The sequence below is a fragment of the Onychomys torridus genome, chromosome 13 (genome assembly GCF_903995425.1).
Source record: "Onychomys torridus chromosome 13, mOncTor1.1, whole genome shotgun sequence".
NCBI classification, from domain to species: domain Eukaryota; kingdom Metazoa; phylum Chordata; class Mammalia; order Rodentia; family Cricetidae; genus Onychomys; species Onychomys torridus.
The window spans coordinates 11,222,938-11,243,376 of record NC_050455.1 but is presented as its reverse complement, the minus strand read 5'-3'; the positions used below and the strand labels follow the sequence as shown (position 1 = coordinate 11,243,376).

Below are 20,439 nucleotides of genomic sequence, written 5' to 3'. Positions count from 1 at the left end.
TACTGAACCTTATTTTAAAGCAGACTTACTTTGAAGTTACCCAGTGCTTAAAAAAGCATGGCTGTCGTAACAGGAGTATGTGGATTACTGTTGCAGGGATCGAGGTCAAAGCAAGCAGTGGGGTGTGTCCTGCAGCGTGCTAGCTGCTGAGTGACTTCAGGATGTTTGCATAGTTTAGAATATAACACTCATTTCCTTTAGGCTTCTAACTACTACAGCATTGAGCTAAATTTCAGTACATTATGCATAGTTGTTAAGCACCAGGATAATTATATCACAAAAAGATGTTTGCTTTATGAATTCATTTAATTCCATATCTTTATTAGTGACCTACCCTGGGATATTTTAAGTTATTGTATTGTTTTATTTCCAGGCAACTTTCATGAAACTTATTTTGCCTAAAGCAGGCACACAGATCAGTTGTTAAAAAAAATGAAATAAGACATAGCTCAAAAATAGGCATTACTTTCTTTGTACTTTATGGCTCTGAAAGTCATTCTGAGCCTCTTACTAGTGTTTACTACATCAGCAAGCTGTAGGACTTAACATTATGTTTTCATTTTGATTAACTTGACTGCAGTTGTTTTTTGGGTACCACTTTAGAGCCCACTGTGGAATAAAATTAAAACATTCTTTATGATATAACAATTCACTTGCTGAAAATGGCATTTTTCTTCTATCCCTGAGTGGCAGTACGCTCTCCCCCTGAGTTTCTCATGTGGGCCCCAGGGCTCCATTTGCTCCTTTAGCAATGCATCTTCTATGTACTATCTCCAGATTCCTGTTCCTGGAGTGCTGGTGCTCATTCCCGGCTTCTGGAAGGCCCCGTCTCCTCCTCTCCAAGCCCAGCTCATTCATTGCAGCAAAGCCCAGTGGCTCTGCTCTCCTCTTAAGGCTTCCTTCATCTCTGCTGATGGTCCAGGTCCAGTCCAGATCACATCTCTCTTTCACACAGCCTAGTTCTTGTGCCCCCTCCCACGCCCCCTCCCACGGAATTACACATGAGCCCACTGTGGGCTTCTTAAAGGACAGAAGCAAGTCTCTTTATATTTCTACCAACTCCTCCATTGCCTGCTCACAGAAATAGAAAAGCAGTACAGATAATGTGGGTGCAGATGCAGACATCACAGCACATGTGCACCAACACACAGCTACACACACAAAATAAAGTAAATGAAAAGTTAGTTTGCTGGACGAATGAATATTTCTTAATATTTTGAAATTTAAAAAGCATGCAGACTGCTGCCTCAGACATATGACCCCTTTCTAATACTTTCATGATTCCTTTAGTAAATTTCTCCCGTTTTCCATAGCACCTCTCATATAAGTCACTGGTGATGAAAGTATTCACTGTTCTTGGTGGCATTGGCCACCTCCTCCCTGCTGGATCCCGAGGACTTTGTTTCGTTTGCTGACATCTGAGTCCCAAATGCTCAGGAGCACGCTGTACTGGTTGAGCAATGAATGAACCTGGAAGCCCACAGGCATCTTCTCCCTGTTTCCTCGTTATTGCTAGTGGTTTCCCAGGTACAGGCCAATGTCCTGGCAGAAGAGCAGGAAGCAATGTAGAGTCTCCAAGATGAGAGTCTCCCACTTACTAGCTGTTCAACCCCAAGCAAACTCCTTGACTGCTCTGAGGGTCATTTCCTTCCATATTCAAGGATAGCATGAGCTAAAATTACAATGTTAGATTAACATTTAGGCCAAAAAACAAAAGCCAATGGCTGAAGTCCTCTGACCAGTTAATATGTCAGACTCGGTTGTGATACCTTCCAATCTCTGTCATGTGTGTTCGCTGAGAAGTAGGGGCTGTGTCACAGTCTTGTCAATGAGAAGCAGAGGTCCTGCCCGAGGCCACACAGTGGAGATGGCGCAGTGCTGCTGGCGAGCAGATCTGTGGAACACACTCGCTGCAGGCTCCCCCTTTCAGGGGCTGCTGTGGTAGATACTGATTATCTCCTTTGGAGCTGAGCTTCTGGAGTTTTCCTTCCTGCCTTAATATGCCTAAGGAATGCAAAAGCTGATGAGTGGCACAGGAGGTGTAATTATGAAATAGCCTAGTCCTCCGGAAGCATGAGGTGCAAGGAGTCTGGGATGTCATGACCTTACCATCCTCCTAATGAACATTACTTCCAGGTCATTTCCACCCTCTAAATAAAGTATTTAAATCTTTGTTTTCTACCCCCAAAGATAAAAGCTTCCATTAAAACTGTTTCAAGGATCATCACAGTATTGGTTTAGAAGCTAGTTAGCTTATGGTTGGGACAACCAAGCAGTCATTACTGCCTTCATTAATGATTGGAAAAGTACTGAATCTTTTCATTTTTAGAGAGGCCTGCAAATGCCATTTCAAAACATACAATTACATCACTAATAACTCTTAATTATTGTAGTAAAGTTAACATAAAAAATGAGGAAGGCTGTCTTTCCTAGGAAGGAATTAACCTCTCCAGATATTTTCATTGGGCATTTAAAATGACTAACACAGAGTTAATGGGATGGATTTTGTCGGCATCTGAAAAACATCTTTTACATTTCAAGGAATGGGTTTCCCTTTTGAAATAGTTTGTCATCATTTTGGAAGGATAAAAAGATACTTCAGAGAGTATTAAAATGAGAAATAATTTCATTTGGATGCTATAAAGCTTTATTACGCTTAATTGATCTGGAGGGTTGGTGGCAGTCCAGAGAGAACTGGTGGGTGAGCGTGTGGGACTTAAAAGGAAATATATGCATTTAGTGTCAAGCACTCCTTCAGCAGACCGAAGTTTATTTTTGATAGTTTTATTGTAGTGCTTAAGAGCTAAGCTTTGGCGCGCTTCTGGTCTGCATCTGAATCCTACTTTTCCACTCATTAAACCTGTGAGTTTAGATACATTGCTTTACATTTTGGATCTTGGTTTTCCTCACCTGGGAAGGAGCAATGCTTTCTTAGTAACGTTGTCTTACATGAAATGACATAAACGTCATCATCTGAGCAGTGCTTGCTGTAGGCTCAGATGTTTGTCATCAAGCCATTTAGATATGATGATGTATGTGAACACCATTTTGCCAAATAAATGGAAAAGTCTGTATGGAACCTTGTGTATATTTTTCAACTTAGTATGGAAACCCTTTTTTCTTTATATCTTTCTTTATTCCTTTTTTTTTCAACTCAAGAAATTTATATTGTGTTATGAATTATCAATTTGTTAATAAGTAAAGTGTGTGTGTGTGTGTGTGTGTGTGTGTGTGTGTGTGTGTGTGTCTGGGAGAGCAGTTTTTGTTTGCTTGTTTAAGAAATGGGACTGACTAAACCCTAGATCCTGTGGTCTAAGCTACCATGGCCTCCAGCTCCAGTGGAATCAGGGGCCTGCTCATTGGCTAGACTGGCTGGTCAGTAAGCACCAGAGATCCTTCTGCCTCTGCTTCCCCAGTGCTGAGGATTGAACTTCAGTCCTCATGCTTATGTGGCAAGTACTTTCCAGACTATGCTGTAGCTGAAGTTTTCCTGGTCCTGCCTGGCCCACAGTAGGGACAAATCTCTCTCATCCGCCAGTCCCACAGCCGCTAGGACCCAAGTAAACACACAGAGACTTATATTATTTATGAACTGTATGGCCATTAGCTCAAGCTTATTACTGACTAGCTCTTACACTTAAATTAACCCATAATTCTTATTTATGTTTAACCACATGGCTTGGTACCTTTTCTCAGTTCTGCCTTGTCGTCTTTTCCTCTGTGTCTGGCTGGCGACTCCTGACACAGCCTTCCTCTTCCCAGAATTCTCCTTGTCTGCTTATCCCACCTATACTTCCTGCCTGACCAGTAGCCAATCAGCACTTTGTTTATCAACCAATCAGAGCAACACATTTCACAGCATACAGAGTGACATCACCCATCATTCCCCCCTTTTTTTCTATTTAAAAGGAAGGTTTTAACTTCAACATAGTAAAATTACATATAACAAAACAGTTATCTAGCAAGAATTACAGTTGCAATATCTAGTCTATTTGTATTTGGCAAAATTAAAGAAGATATCTATCTTATATTTGTGAGTCTAAGGTTTTATATCTACCTTATCCCTTATCATAACCAAGGAAAACCATAATTATAACTATCTAGCCTTCAACTATATCAAAGACTCCAGAAGGATATAATATTACCTAAGTAAAGAGGAAATGCATTGTAAGCAACTTCCAAAAATCTAGAATGACAGACACAGCTGGCTACTTGGACAGTTACTGAAAGTTCTTCTGCAGTGTTGAGGCATCCATTCTTTAGCCTATAAGCCTAGAGTCTCTCAGTTGCTTTTCTCTGTGTCCTGTAGAATGTCTGGCAGTATCTTCTGCGAAGCAGGAACCTGAAAGACCATCTCATCTTGCCAAGTTCAGTGGTCACCTTCCTATGGGTCCTACATGTCCAGTTTATACAACATTTTGTCAAGCAATCCAGGAAAGAACAATTTCTTGCCCAAATGGCTATTTTTGCCAAGAAGAAGATAAACTCCATATGGAATGTCTTCAACGCCCATCTTTCTCTTTGAAGTACATTGGTGCTGCCAGGAGCAAACGTGTCTCACTGTCCACAAAGTCTAAGTTTTTAAAACATTTTAAATGCCATATTCTGTAGGTCTTTAAAGTGTTTGAAGATTACCTACCTGAGTTATATCTATGTATACCTAGAAAACTTAACATGACTATAAGTTTGGCTATCATAGAAGACTTATTATTAATCTGTATTTCTTAATTATCCATTACAATTTAAATGAGCTGCACAAACATAATACCTTAAACAAGAATAGAAATATACATACAGTATAACAAAATTAACTTCTAATTTTTATCAATAAACTAAAATCTATAGCAATTTAAAACATTTTAAACAAGTTGCTGCTCTTTAAAAGTAGATTCAATAATCTACCCTTTCATCTCATCATATCTATCTGTATCCTACATTTCTATATAATATCCTTTACTTTCTCTTTAAAGACTTTATTTTTTAAGCTTTTTATTTCTTTATATAACTGTCTATATTTCTTTTCCTCTCCCAAGCCTATGTATATTTTTATAACACTGTAAACTGTTTAGAGTTCATTCCATCTGAATCCATCTTATTGTGAAGATATAGCTTTAAACTCCCCAAACCTGTACAAGTTTAAAGAAATCTGACTGTAGGATGTGGAGTAAGCAGATTTGAATTCCAGCTTCCTGATATGAAACTGTGTTTTCTAGGCGAATGCGTGGAAGGGCTACGAGAGAATGAGTACCTGCTGATCCATTCATGCCGGCAGTGGACCACCATCACTGCTCATAGCCTGGAAGAAGGTCACTATGTCATTGGGCCAAAGATAGAGATCCCTGTACACTATGCAGGTAAGACTTGGCAAGACAAGCAGAGAGAGGAGGGCCTTTGCAGCAGGAAATAGAAATATTTCTTGTCTTATTTCTTACGATATTTCTAGCCTACCAAGCAGAGAGCACACTGACTTAAAAGAACCAAACACTTGTGTAGTTATTATTATTTTTTTTTTTAAATCATGGATAGCTCCATTTTGTCATAGATATTTTTAAGTAATGGAGGTGGGTGTTTATAAGATAAAAATTTTACACGAAGATCTTCTCTGTAGTCTTGGAATTTTGGAGCACTATGTATAACCAATTCATGAGCTCCACATCTGTGTGCATCTCAGTAACCAAGCACAACCTGAGCAATGCTTTTGTGAATGACCAGGATGCAGCAACTTCACAAGGTGCCATTTCACAAGTGAGCATAGAACTCTGGTTGTAAAAATACCTGTTTAGAAGTTCACATACCTGGGCATGCTGCTCCTCTCAATTAGTGTTTGAGAATATAGCACTGGCATGACCTCATTGCTCCAGTTAAATGTGGATGATGCCTACCTGTCACCTTACTAAACTGCATTTAGTTCAGGGATGTCATCTCACTCAGTTTTGTTGAGTGGATTATGCTGTGAGAATTGAACTTGTGATGTATAAATAAATAAACTTTGCTTAAATGAACTTTCAGTAGGGGTAGCTTATAAATCAATTTTTAAAAGATAAACATGTTACTATTTGCTATCTTCTGGATTTTAAAGTTTGTCACATAATATTATTAGCTTCTTTTCTGTTATTCCATTTTTTAAGAAGTTATCACAGGAATTTTAACATATTAACTATAAATTGTGCAGACTTCAATTGCTATTTTGGCTTTGACAGACTTGTCTACAAAGCTAGGCAAGTTATTTATTTGAAAATGGAATCTTGCCATATTCTAGAGTGGTAGCAAATGGTATTTGTTCAAACAGGATTTAATGAATGAATAAATGTTTTGGTTGCTTTTTGGATTCTTAGGAGTCTTCAGCTGCTCACTAAACTTTAAAAAAAAATTCCTTTTCAAAAATATAGGAAAGAGAATTTTTGTGGCCTAAAACTTTGTCCTTTAGAATTGTATGTAGGCAGAGCCAGCCAGCTCCCAAATAACCATACAGAGACTTAATATTAATTATAAATGCTCAGCTGATAATTTAGGTTTGTTACTAGCTAGCTCTTACAACTTAAATTAACCCATATTTCTTAACTCCTCTATACTACGTGGTGGTACCTTTTTTCAGCACAGCATATTCATCTTGCTTCTCTCCACATCTCCTTGCTACTCCTCCCTCCTTATTCCCGCACTCTCCTTTTGTCTGCAAGTCCCACCTACCCCCTACCTGCCTAGCTATTGGCCATTCAGCCATTTATTAGACCAATGAGAGCAACAAATACTCACTGTGTACAAAAAGGTTGTTTCACAGTAATTATACTGCTTAGTTATGAGTAGACTTTATGAGAAAAAGTAAGTGGAGCCTGCAGAAGGTGCTGTGTTTGTGAGATTAGGAGCCGCGCAACTGGGGCAGTGTTTATAGGAGTAGAGAATTTGATAAGCCCTCAGGTTGCCCACATTCCCCTCTAAGAGGTTCCACCCAAACAGAGTCAACTTTATTTTCCGCAGACTCAACTCTGGTTTCTCTCTTTATGGAAAACTGAAAAGTAAATGCCACCATCGTATGTTTTTACCTGGGCTGTGTTCTATCAGTCGACTTGAGTTTTAGAAGTTTTGTTTTGTTTTGTTTTTCCCCACCTCTCTGTGTTTTAGAAGTTTTTAAAACACATGGTAGTTGGCTGTGTCATCAGTCTTCCCAGAGGGCTGCTTCTCTCATGGAGACTCCCTCCTGCCTTGTCCTAAGAGTCCTGCAGAATCTTAGCCTGATTTCCCAATCTTTCTAATCTAAAGAGTGGACATTCTGCTGCAGCTGGGTCAGTTACCTCCCTATTTTCTGACTACACGGGACAGTTTCCCATTTGCCCCATTGCTAGAATCACCTCCTACAGTCATTCAGTGTCTCTGTTAGGGAGTGCCTTCCTCTGTCACAGATTGGCTCTGGATATGCTTACTGCATGTCATATTAATTTGACACATGCCATGGCTCTTCAATCATTTGCTACTTCCTATGCTCACATATACCTTCCTTCACTGACCAGTTGTATTATATATACATCCCTTAACAAATAAGACAGATGTTAAAAAGTTCTTGAGCATTCTTTTTATCAGTCTATAATTGATTAACTTCTTTGTGGAAATGGGTGTTCAGTCCAGGGATTTGTGATCTTGGCCACACAGTAGAATCAAGTAGAAGGTTCTGGAAAGAATGGTTGCTGAGTCCTACCTGCACATATTCTAGTTCAGTTGGTCTCAATGGTTATATAAGGTGGGCATCAGGATTTTCAAGGTTTCTCCATGGTTAAAAATACAATTAAAGTTGGGGAAGGACATCCAGTACCAAATGGTTTTTCCCCCCCAAACCAACAACAGACACAAGTGTTTGGGGCCTATGCTTTTATACTGATAGCCATCCATCTTTTAGTGGAAGGAAGGGATAACGAATTCAGATGCTAACTCTCTGTATGAGAAATGATGACGCAGTTAATGGATGGTGCCTGTAAAGCCACATGTTGCAAAGATACAGATTATCTTTAATGAAATAGAACTGCCAATGCTAAATTGAAAAGCACGGACACTAAGGACATACCACTTTACATTAATGAATAGAAAACAAATTAAAGAAAGAGAAACCTGAAATGAGGCCAAATACTTTATGGGGTCATTTGCCGTTAGGCAAGAAGGATGGGGTGGCTGGTGATGAATGTCAGTCCCCGTTTTCTGAGCTGTTTTCCTTGAATTGCTTCAGCAAGAAGCTTGAGTAGAAGTTTGGAGGTCCATGTTAATATTATTGACCTTTTGTTTGGGGCTCCACATCTTTTGACACATGAAGGCATTTGCATTTCAGAGTTTAAAAGCAAAGGTTTGGCTCTCTTGCTTCTTGGCTGTTCCTCAGTGTGTACAGCCCTGACCTTGATCCCTAGTACTGCAAAGAAAAAAAGAGTTTACAAAGACAAAATGTAGTGATTTTTCTAGTTCTTTTTTTCCCCTCCAATCTTCTATATTAACAGGTAAACAAGAAGGCAGTTTTGTTTGGTTACATTTTAAAAACAGATTTATTAATTCTGGTGCAATCACTTAAGTGGTTTGGGTGACATATTTATAAAATGGTTTTTTTTTTTCAGGCAAATTCTCACCGTTTCCCAGGCTTATCTCAAACTCCTGAGCCCAAGCCATCCTCCTGCCTCAGCCTACCCCAGTACCTGGAGTTATATGCATGCACCATGCTGCTTATCTTACAGTGGCATAGTTTGTTTCCAAGAAGAGATTTGTTGGAAAGCTCAGCCCTTGGAAGAAAGAGCGTTAAAGTGCAGTGTGGGAACAAAGGCTGTCACTGTCGTCCTTGTTCCTGCTTACTTGAACCCCAGCTGTAATCAGTAGAGAGTACTTACCAGGCATGTAGCACTACTGTATCATTAGCTTCCGCGGTTCATTCCTGGAGAAAGCTTAATAAGTGGTTCACAAGCACCGTCAGCACAGCAGCAGCAGCAAAGCCCACCAGCCTCGTGATAGCTTCCTATGGTTTCTGCTACTTATTCATTCTCTGTATTGTTTGGACAAATCCTAGGGATTTGTACCAGGGGATAGACTGCCTTTCTTCCAAAGAAGCCTGGAGGCTATGCAAGTGGAACACCTTTCAAACCACTTAGTGCCTTCTGAAAACTCCACACATATTAACCATGCCAATCTCCACAGTGATCCCAACAAAACACGTCTGAGTTCCTCACTCCTATCTTGGACTAATCAGAAGATAAACTGCTTGCTTTTCTGGTCATTGAAGCCAGATGAGCACCAACACCCCTCAAAGTTGTTCTGGCTGCTGCTGTGCGTGGTTTGGTTTTATTTCTCTCTCTCTCTCTCTCTCTCTCTCTCTCTCTCTCTCTCTCTCTCTCTCTCTCTCTCTCTCTCTCTCTCTCTCTCTCTCTCTCTCTCTCTCTCTGTGTGTGTGTGTGTGTGTGTGTGTGTGTGTGTGTGTGTAGTGTAGTGTAGTGTAGTGTAGTGTAGTGTAGTGTAGTGTAGTGGTAAGTTTCTCCAGTCCTGCCTGGCCCTGTGTTCCTGCAGCCACTTATAAAATAATCACTCAGAGGTCTTAATATTATTTATAAACTGTATGGCTTATGGCAGGCTTCTTGCTAGCTAGTTCTTTCATCTTAAGTTAACCTATTTCTATTAATCTATGTTTTGCCACATGGTCATGGTGTTACCAGTCTGCTGGCATCTTGCTGCTTCTTCTGCAGCAGCTGGGGTCTCCCTCCTCTCTTTTTCTTCTCTCCATATCTTTGCTTGGATTTCCTGCCTGCCTCTAAGCTGCCTTGCCATAGGCCAAAACAGCTTTATTCATTAGCCAATGAGAGCAACACATATTCACAGCATACAGAAAGACATCGTGTGTGTGTGTGTGTGTGTGTGTGTGTGTGTGTGTGTGTGTGTGTGTGTGTTGTCTATTTCATTTTGCTTTTTAAAAATAATTTTGTTTGACAGGTTCATATGTGGGCCCTGTATTTACATCATTCCCTCCCCTTCCTCTTCCATTCCTCCCATGTGCCTCCTTCCAAATTCATGTTCCCATCTTTAGTTATTGTTACATGTATATACATATCTGTGTATGTGCGTGCATGTGAATGTTCAACCTACTGAGTCCATTTAGCATTACTGATATGTACATGTGTTTAGAGCTGACCTTTTGATATTGGACAACCTATGTGGGAGCTTGTTTCTGAAATACACTAATTCTCTATCTCTCAGCAGCTATTGGCCACCTGTAGCTCTTCATCTAGGGCCAAGGCCATGTGGAATTTCCCCCATCTACATTGGCATGATAGCTAGTATTGTCATTATTGCTGATCTTTTTTGGGCAATCATATTTTGGCAGTTCCTAGATGCAACTTCTAAACTTTGTCTTGAGGCCTCATCCTTATATCATTTACTCAGTTTGGCCCATTTTGGTCTCATGTTTTCACTTGTTTTTTGTTTTTTGTTTTTTTTGTGATGATATATTGTCTCCCCCAATATATTGTGCACCTTAATAAAGCTTATCTGAGGATCAGAGGAAAAAGCCAGCCACTATAGCAAACATAGAAGTCAGGCAATGGTAGCCCATGCCTTTTATCCTAGCATTTGGGAGGCACAGATCCAACCAGATCTCTGTGAGTTCAAGGCCACACTGGGGAACAGAGCCAGGCATGGTGACACTCCCCTTTAATCCCAGCACTAGCCATGGAGCTCTGGATGTCTGTACAGACAGACAGGAAGTGATGTAGCTGTGTGGAGAGAAGAAGTGAGATGCAGAATAGAAAGGCATATAGGTGTGGGTATACAGGAAGTAGGTCTCTTGTCTGAGGATCTCCAAGTGGTAAGGACATGACTGGCTTCTTTCTGCTTTTCTGATCTCCTGGTTTTGACCCCAATATCTGGTTCTGGGTTTTTTATTAATAAGACCTACAGTTTTCATCATTCTTCCCATGTCCGAATGTGCATTCAGACATACACACATGTATCTCTACTTTGAATATTTGGGAGTAGACAGCACATGTGCCCTAATGCTTCACTATGCCTTTCTTGTATGTCGAATACAACTGCCATACAGTTGGCAAGTTCAGGATACTTAACGCTTTCATCTGCAGCCCATATTCCACTGTGGCCACTAGCCCCACTAGTGGCCTTGTTGCATTTTTTTTCTGTCCAGGAGAGCATCAGAGCACCTAGTGCATTTCATCCTCAAGTGTCTTCAGCTTGCGCTTATCTGGCATGGTTCCTTGGCTGTCTCTGTGCTGTGCGGTGTGGACATGTTTAAGGAGTCCAGGCTATCACCTCCTGACCACATTCCACTTTGACACTCTGTACAGGGTTGCCATGGATGTGACCATGTCCTCCTCAAGAGCCACTGCAGGGAGCCAGTGACCAGGTGCCTGTTACTAATCATACCACTTTGATCATTGGCTTCTCTGATTTCTTTTCTCTATTTATTTATAGGTAGATGACAGATAGATAGACAGACAGACAGACAGACAGATAGATAGATTAGATTGTTATTGGTGTTAATGCTCAAATTATTGCCCCGTGTCCAGGCAGCATGCTCTGAGACTGAGTCTGTATAGCCCAGGCTGGTCTCTGAGTTTGAGATCCTCCTGACTCAGCCTGGGATTACAGGTCATGTGCCACCACATCCAGTTCCAAACTCAACATTGCTAAGAAATCTGAATTCTGAATCCTCCCATATTCTGTGTCAGAGATTTCCATGAAATTTCTCATGTGCAAATAAGCAATTTCCTACAGTATAGAAAGGAACCGATTGTGTCCCTGAAGTCTGCACTCTGGCATGGCAGCCGTAAGACACTCCTTATCCTGACTTCTGAGATGATTCAATGTGCTTCAGACAAATAAAGACTTCTTTTGGAAACAGAGCTCTTTTGGTACAACAGTCAGTTCCAAGGGAGAATGTGTGTAGTCAGCACTGGATGTTTTGTTAACAGTAGGGGAAGAACTGCATCGTGTTCAGAAAAGAGGCGACCACTTTCTACAAGTGCATTCAGAAGGCTTCATAGATGAATTTTATCTTAACCTTCTAACTTCCCATCACTGTCTGATGGGCAAAGGTTTCCTAAGAAACCTGCAACATAGAACTCAGTTTCTCAGCATTCTGCATCCTCACAACAACTAACTGGGAATTCAGACCTGCTCAGTCACCCTGGACTGAGTGCCCACCTTATCCTCTTGCTCACTGACTTACCCAACTGAACACATCTGTTCTTCAAAGTTTTTAGATGCCTTTCTACAACTTAATTCTTGCCAAGGGTTCCTAAGGATGAATGATTTTCGCTTCACAGTTTACATGGCACTTAACAATTGAGTTTTGCCTTCACTGCTCAGACTCATTGGTCCCACAGACGTGGATTATTACCTGAAAGGACATCTCATTTGTGTGACCCACCCCACTCAGGGCCTTAAATTTGACTTAGTATTCATAGTTTGACATCTGTTTTCTTTAAATGGAATCCAAACTTAAGATCACACAAAGACCTGCCTATGTCATACTATCTGAAATTGGGTGTATTGTCCCAAGCTCTAAGTCCCTGGGTAATAGAGATTTCCCTGAGACCATATTGTAGAGATTGTCACAGATCTAATTTTTTTTTCATTGTTGATGATGTTTTGTATTGGTTTGGTTTTTTTGAGACGGGGTCTTTCTACATAGCCTTGGTCATCAATGAACTGACTATGTAGAGCAGGCTAGCCTCAGTCTTAGAGAGATCCACCTGCCTCTGCCTCCCAAGTGCTGGGATTAAAGGTGTTGCGCATCACAACCAGCCTATATATCTAACTTTCCAAAGGCCTCTGCACATGAGCCCTTTGAAGCAGGGGATTCTTCTTGCTCACCTCTCAAGAAAAGCAAAAGAAAACTATCAACTTGGCATGGTAGCCTGTGTTTGTAACTCTAGCACAAGGAAGACTGAGTAGGAAGTTCATGAGTTCAGGGTCAACCTGGTCACATATAGCAACTTCCAGGTCATTCTGAACTGCATAGTGAGACCCTGTCTCTAAACACTAACAACAGCCAAAATAGCTCAAAAACATACAAAGACATAGCTTTAAGAAACCAGAGGTGAGCTTGGCTCTGGTAGGAAAGGTCTGTTATCTCGGCTACTGGGGGGAGGCAGAAATGGGAACATTACAAATTTAGGGCCAGCCTGGGGTGCAGACAGACTTCAGGGCCAGCCTGGGCTACTTAGTGAGACCCTATCTCAAAGTACAAAGTAAATAGAAGGCTGTGGAGTTCTTGGTTAGCATGTGTGAGACCATAGCTTCAATCCCAGCTGTAGACAGGAAGGAGAAGAGCGGGGGGGGGGGGGGGGGGATGTGAAACGTCTTTGTGTCTGTGCTCCATCACCTCGGCAGGTAATGAGTGTGTTCATGAGAATTTAAATCAGTCCATGAACTGCTTGCCATCATCGTGGCTGAACAGATTGCTCATGGGACATAAGCATCTGAGATAAACTCCAGCCATGTTAGCTTCTATTTTTAAATTTCTACCCTCCTGTGAATCTGGTCAATCTCTAAGAAGCCAGGATGATCTCAGTGCCTTCTCTCTGAGCTGCTCCCTGTGTAGAAAGAAAGGATGCTTGCACACACCTTTGGTAGACTTGCTTATGTAGTCTGCACAGCCCCTACTCGGCAAAGCGTCTGAGTTTATGTGGAAGTGCCTGTTTTTAAAGATGTAACAGTGTCTATCTCACAACAAAATTATCATAGTGTGCTATCTAATATACCCTTGAATCATAATTACTGAGCAAAAGGAAATGTTGAAATAATTTCATCCTCCTGAGTTACAAGTTTAATTAGCATGAATCATCAGTTTATAAAAGTAACTGCCAGTGTTGAACCACATTTTGTATACTTGCTCTGTTACAAGGGGAAATCTGTGATAAAATATGGAAAATAACAAGCTTTCCTTTGAAAAGTCCTGAGAACTGACATCCTAGGTCAGGGAGCATTTATTCCAGCCAGGCTGGCCATTAATCATTATTAAACTTCAAACAAGCAAGCAGCATCCATGATTGAATTGCTTGGCCACAGTAAACAGTAACTTCAGTTAGTACTTAGTATTCTCTAGGCTCTCCGCAGCCTTGTACTGCTTCACACGACTTTCACAACAAACCCGCCTTCCTTGCAGTTTGCAAATATGCAAATGTGACCCCAGAATGTGAAGTCTCTGGTGATGTTACATGGCCAATAAATATGGCTTGGATCTGGGACACCTGGCTGCAGGGCTTCTCTCCCTGTCATCTCTTGGGAAGTTCTAGAAGGCCCTTTCTGTGTGGGCAGGGCGGTCTGTCCATCCTAGACCTGCCAGAACTAGCTAGCATGCTGGCTTCCTTAGGGTTCAACCCGTGTTCCAATTCCAGGGGGAAAGTCGGTAGATAGAGTCAGTTTTTACCTTTTCACTGTGCGCAGCAGCCGCAGCCGCCGCCGCCGCCGCCGCCATCTCCTCTTCTCTGAGTGATTACCGAGGAGAGATGCCAGGACACCAAGACCTGTGGATGGACTCTTGGTGGGCTTGGAGTCCCAGTCATTGCTGTGTACCAGCTGAGGAAGCAGGTGGTCCTCACCTGGTGTTCTCGAGGACTGAAACTGGGAAGGCTAAATGATAAAGGAGTTAGCCACCAGTGGGCACTGGAGACAGCAAGTGAGGACCAGTGGTTCTCATCAAGACTTTTGTATCCAAGAGAAATCAGAAGACAGGAATGAAAGCTTTCACTGGTTCATTTTCAAAGAATAATGCAATCTGAACAGTCTGCTAAGCTGAATGGAGTAATTCAAGAGAGAGAAAGAGAGTAAACTAAGTAATGCAATGGCGTGGTGTCTGGGAAATTGTCCAGCAGGAAGGGATCTGTTCTTCACACCTCAGAGTCATGCTGACAAGCTTAACAGAGGACAGGTTGACAAAAGGGGAGCTAACAGGTTTTTTCCTCCAGTTTTACACAGCCCCATAGCCTTCAAGCGAAGATGCAAAGGGTGTGAAGACTGTCCACTTTTGTGTTGCATTCAGGATGGATGTGACTGTTAGGAAGGGTAGAGACTGAGAGGGAGACCCTGCAGTGTGTCTGTTTAAACTCTTGTCATTTCTGGGTAGCTGTCTTCTTCCCAAGAGTGGGGCAGGACTGTTGCTAGCACAAGGGTCATACAAGCGAGAGTCACACAAGGTAGAGGACTAGGGCAGCTCCCACACAGAAGCAAGGGCACGGGGAAGCTTGAGTTCCTCCTACAGCTTCTGTGCAGCTTTGGAGAAGAGAGGATTGACGACTCTCCTTGAGAAAGTGCAATTCTCCATCTCTGAAGGAGACCAGGGTGGAGAGAAAAAGGTGGCAGGCAAAGGGTAATAAAAGCTGCTTCTGCTTTTCTCTCCCATTCAAACAGCAGCACGCCAGAGCCCACCCTGCTGGTAACACCTCTTCAGCCGCTCCCCACCCTGTTCTACTCATTGCTGGTCAGAGAGACAGTCACACTCAACTTAAAGCAAGAATGCAAACATTAGGTAAATATCCACTTCCTAAAAGAACAAATTGAAGATTGCCACCAATCCTCGATGCAGCTTCAGCATGGCTAATCCACTTCTCAGTACTTAAATCCTAAGCCAGGGTGCACTGGGGGCGGGCCCTGGCTTCAGTGCCTGCTCCTCAGCAGCACTCACAATGACCCAAGGAAACTGATATCATCATGTTTTACTGGTTTTGTTAGAGGTAACATTGATGTCCTGATTATGATAGGAATTATCCTCATTTTTTAAGATAGTATTATTAAAAGATAAATGTAATTTTGATATGACACACAGACTTTGTTGTTGTTGTTGTTTGTTTGTTTTTTTCTGAGACGGGGTTTCTCTGTGTAGTTTTGGAGGCTGCCCTGGATCTCACTCTATAGACCAGGCTGGCCTCGAACTCACAGAGATCCGCCTGGCTTTGCCTCCCAAGTGCTGGGATTAAAGGCGTGTGCCACCACTGTCCGGCTAAACACACAGACTTTTTATTTAGAAGATATGGGAAGAGACTATGAGTCAATGCACTCATAGTTATTTGGCATCATATGATGTGCCTCTTCTTGATGCTTCTATAATACTGATAAAATATCTTTAATACATGGTGTAGAATCACCTGGTTGCTGTTTCCCAATTTCAGATTGTTTAATCTTGCACATCCTATAGGTTGTGTACTGTATCTACAAACAAACTCTAGGATCAAAAGAAATTTTAGGCCAAAGCAGAAATGGCATGTGGGATTCAGGACAGGGGTGGCATGGGGGATTCAGGACAAGGATTGAATGCGGGATTTAGGACAGGGGTGGCATGTGGGAATCAGGACAGGGGTGGCATGTGAGTTAGGACAGGGGTGGCATGTGAGTTTTAGGACAGGGGTAGCATGTGGGTTTTAGGACAGGGGTAGCATGTGGGTTTTAGGACAGGAGTGGCATGTGCAGTTGAGGACAGGGGTGACATGCACATGAGGTTCAGAAGAGGGGTGGCATGTGGAGTTCAGAACAGGGATGGCATGCACAGGGGTTCAGAACAGGGATGGCATGCACAGGGGTTCAGAACAGGGATGGCATGCACAGGGAGTTCAGAACATGGATGGCATGCACAGGGGTTTCAGAACATGGATGGCATGCACAGGGGTTCAGAACAGGGATGGCATGCACAGGGGGTTCAGAACATGGATGGCATGCACAGGGGTTCAGAACAGGGATGGTATGCACAGGGGGTTCAGAACATGGATGGCATGCACAGGGGTTGAGAACAGGGGTGGCATGCACAGGGGTTCAGAACGGGAGTAGCATGTGGGTCTCAGAACTCCCAGGCTGCTGCTCCCTGACTACTTGCCTCCAGGTGTTCAGTGGAAAGTCAGCACTGGAAGAGGCTGAATCCAGGTCCAGTCGAGTGTAGCCTATGAGATAATGTGATCAATATGGGCAAAAAGTTTGAAAAGCCGCCTGTGACCACATTGTTAATGGAGTGTTTATAGCCTGGGTGGGAACATACACATCTCACTTCGTAATTTGATTTCCATGTTGGATTTGTACCTCAGATCTTTTCAAAGGTTCCCTTTTAGCTCCTCGGAACAAATTTGAGCTTTTTCTTTTTGTGAAAAACAGACCTTCCAAACCAATTACACTGCTAGTAAACTCTCTGAAGTCACTGGGCGCCGTTTCTTGGGATTAGAATCATGACTTTATGACTCACTACCCGGGGAAGTGGAGTGCTGGCCTTCTCTGAAGACTGACCCTTCTGGTAGTTGTCAATAGACACAGAACAGCAGTGAACTGAGCTTGGCATGCACACTGCTGCCGTGTGAGGCAAAGGAGGGATGATTCAGACACATCCACATTAGTTCTCAGTAGGTGTGTGTGACGCAATGCCTCCTCCAGCTCATCAGAACTGGTTGACAGAACATCCTGGGGTCTGAGCCTCAGAGGGACTCAAGCCAGTGGGTGAGTGTAAGGCACGCAAAGCAAACAGAGTTTTTGTCTTCGGATGTTAAAAATTGTTGTCGGGGAAAGGAACGCAGTAGGACGTGGGCAGGTGATCTGTTCCGGTCCTTCAGCCAAGAGTGTCCGTCCTTGGTGGCAAGTGTTACTTCTAGTAGTCCTGCCCACCATTCACCATCTCAGCTTTTCTGTTTGTAGCCAGACACCTGGTGAGAAGTCCAGTTCTGTCTGCCCTGGCTTTCCTCTTTGCCCTCAAAGCTCCTGTGTGCCTAGTCTTAGGGTCACTGCCTCAGTCCCAGCACAAGCCACCTGATGATGTCACCTGCTCCGGAGACCTACCCTCCTTCTTGATGAGTGTCCTATGTGAATGTCAGGTTACCTTTGCTCTGCTTCTCCTACCTGCTGGCCAGACTTTCCCAGTGTTCCATCTGGATACAAACTTCATCCAGTGCTGATTTTCAGGTCCCCCACAAAGCTGACGTTACTCATACAGGTCTTGTCATGTCTTGCTGTCTTCTGGATTTTGTGTGTGTGTGTGTGTGTGTGTGTGTGTGTGTGTGTGTGTGTGTGTGTGTGTGTAGAAGACTCACACATCCCAGCTCTTTCCAACTGGAGTCCTCCCTCCAGTTCTGTTGTCTCCAGCACCCTCTCCCAGTCTCCCCCACATCCCCATCTCCTTGCCTCCTCTTCAGACCCCCTATAGCAATTTGTGCCCAGGACTTCTCTGGCTCTTGCTCCCCTATTTTATGACTTTTGTTTGTTTGTTGCTGTTGTTTTCAAGACAAGATCTCAGTATGTGTCCTGGCTGTCCTGGAACTCACTATCTAGACAGAGATCCATCCATCTTCCTCACAAATACTGGGGTTAGGCATGTGCCACTATGCCCAGCTTGTTCTCCCATTCCTAAAGGCTCCTTGAGGCCACTCCTGTATATATTGCCTGATCGTAGAAGTGCAGGTCTGAGTATTGTAAGGACTCAGTGAATTAGTTGAACTGAATGGAGCCAATTCACCTTTCAGAGACAAGCCCTCTTTACACCACTTTCCAATGATGCCCTGGGATAGACAGGGGTAGCTCCTAACACTGACAGGCAGGGGTGCTACACTGAGGTGCAAGCAAGCCAGCTTCCTATAAAGCACTGAATAAGGAACAGTGCTTTGTTATAGGGGTGGCAGATGAGGGCCTTCAGCAAATACAAGCAGAGGCACTCCAGACCTACTGGTTAGAACAAAGCTTTGGGATATGATAAAAGTTAGGATCTGTGGTTTGTAGGATGGAGGGGAAGGGTCTCTGTAGGTAAGGTTAGGATGCTAGTCGGAGTACATTCGTGGGTTTGGACTCCAGGTATATCAATAGGAGGTGCAGAAACCCTGGCCGGGGATCTGTCGGAATTAGCCTCTTAAGAAGATCGTGGGAACAAGCCCCCATCTCCAGATGAGTGAGTGGAATACCAGTTAGGAAGTTGTTGAAATAAACCCAAGGGAAGATAGTGAGGCCCTTGACCAGGTGGCGTGGGGATGGAGGTGAAAGTGCTATCTGGATATAAAGGATAAGGATACAGGAGAGGGAGATGAACCTAAGATGTTTGCTAAGCTTCAAGGAAACGCTTCAGCCTCCTCCCTTTCTTCCTTTCCCTCACACCAAGCACACACACTTGCCTCTTCATAAAGGTCTTAATGAATGTCTTTGTCATTTCTATGTCTCTTAGTTTATGTCTGTGTCATTGTCTTTGTTGCTAAAAGCTTTTTGACTTGAAATAAATGTTGCCAGGCCAGCAAGAAGGCTCAGCGAATAATGCATGTGCTGCCAAGCCTGACAAGCTGAGTTTAGTCCCTGGAACCCACATGGTAGAAGGAGAAAACTCACTCCCACAAGTTGTCCTTTGACCTCCACACATGTGCCATGGTGTGTGCACACCCACACATTCACATTCATGTATGTGTGTAAATAAATAAATACAATAATTTTAAAGATGTTTTGACAACAAGATGAAATCTTTCAATAACATTAAATGTGATTAAAATATTTTAATAGGATTATTCTAGGAATATTAAATGGTTTTGTCTTTTAGTCATACAATGCGATTTTGTTTGAAAATGCTGTGATCTCTGAGATGCCAGGGGCCTTCTGGTCCAAATTTCTCATGATCTCAGACACTAGAGTCTGGACTGGAAAGCACGCACTTATCTTTTCATGCTTGGGTCCTGTGTGTGGCAGCCAAGACTGCTCCATAGCAAAGTTTGCTTTCAGTGAAGGGTCAGATGATAAAGGGGGAAGGGAGGTGTAAAAATCCCATGCTCTGAAGATTAATCTACAAACATTTGATAGATTTACCTATATTTGGCTCTTACTTCTTAACCGCATCCTATAGGAATTCTTCATTCCACATGTAAAATCTAGGACAATGACGAATTGCATGAGCTATTATGGTCATATTTCTCAATACAAGTTTAAACAAGTTTCTCCATGAAGGGGAATATATAATGTAGGTCAACTTACTACAAAGTTTCTGTCAAGGGGGTCTGAGGAGACAGCACAGTTAGTACAGTGCTTGCTCTGCAAGGATCTGAATTTGCTGCCCAGATCCCTGGTTAAAAATAAAATGACAAACAGGTATGATGGTTCATGCCTGTAATCCTAGTGCCGAGGAGGCCGGGTCTCAAAGCCTGGAGCTCGATCGTCAGCCACTCTGACCTTGACAAGCAGCAGGCCAATGAGAGAACCTGTTTCAGCAACCAAGTGTGGATGGCACCTGAGGAATGAGCAGTAGCCAAGGTTTTCTTTCCTCTGGCCTCCGCAGACACGTGCACATGTACACCTGAACATGCACACACAACAGAATGTTTGAAGGAATTTGTCAGAGTCCTTACTGACACTATAACTCCCTATTTAAGGACAGAACGGTTGTTGCCTTTGTTTAACACCAACCAGCAGTTCCCAAACAGATTTAAAGTTACATCTATTTCCCCACCCTGGGAACATCTGCCAATGTCTGGACAC

General features: G+C 42.8%; 1 protein-coding gene across 2 annotated transcripts in view; it reads left to right on the top strand.

Annotated features, from left to right (window-relative positions):
- The window catches only part of Garem1 (GRB2 associated regulator of MAPK1 subtype 1), a 178,518-nt gene that overhangs the window by 56,614 nt on the left and 101,465 nt on the right, over positions 1-20,439 (top strand). For both annotated transcript variants that reach the window (XM_036204972.1, XM_036204971.1), the window contains exon 2: positions 5,214-5,354. In XM_036204972.1, coding sequence (XP_036060865.1) covers positions 5,214-5,354 — 141 coding nt within the window. The remainder of the gene's footprint in view (positions 1-5,213; positions 5,355-20,439) is intronic.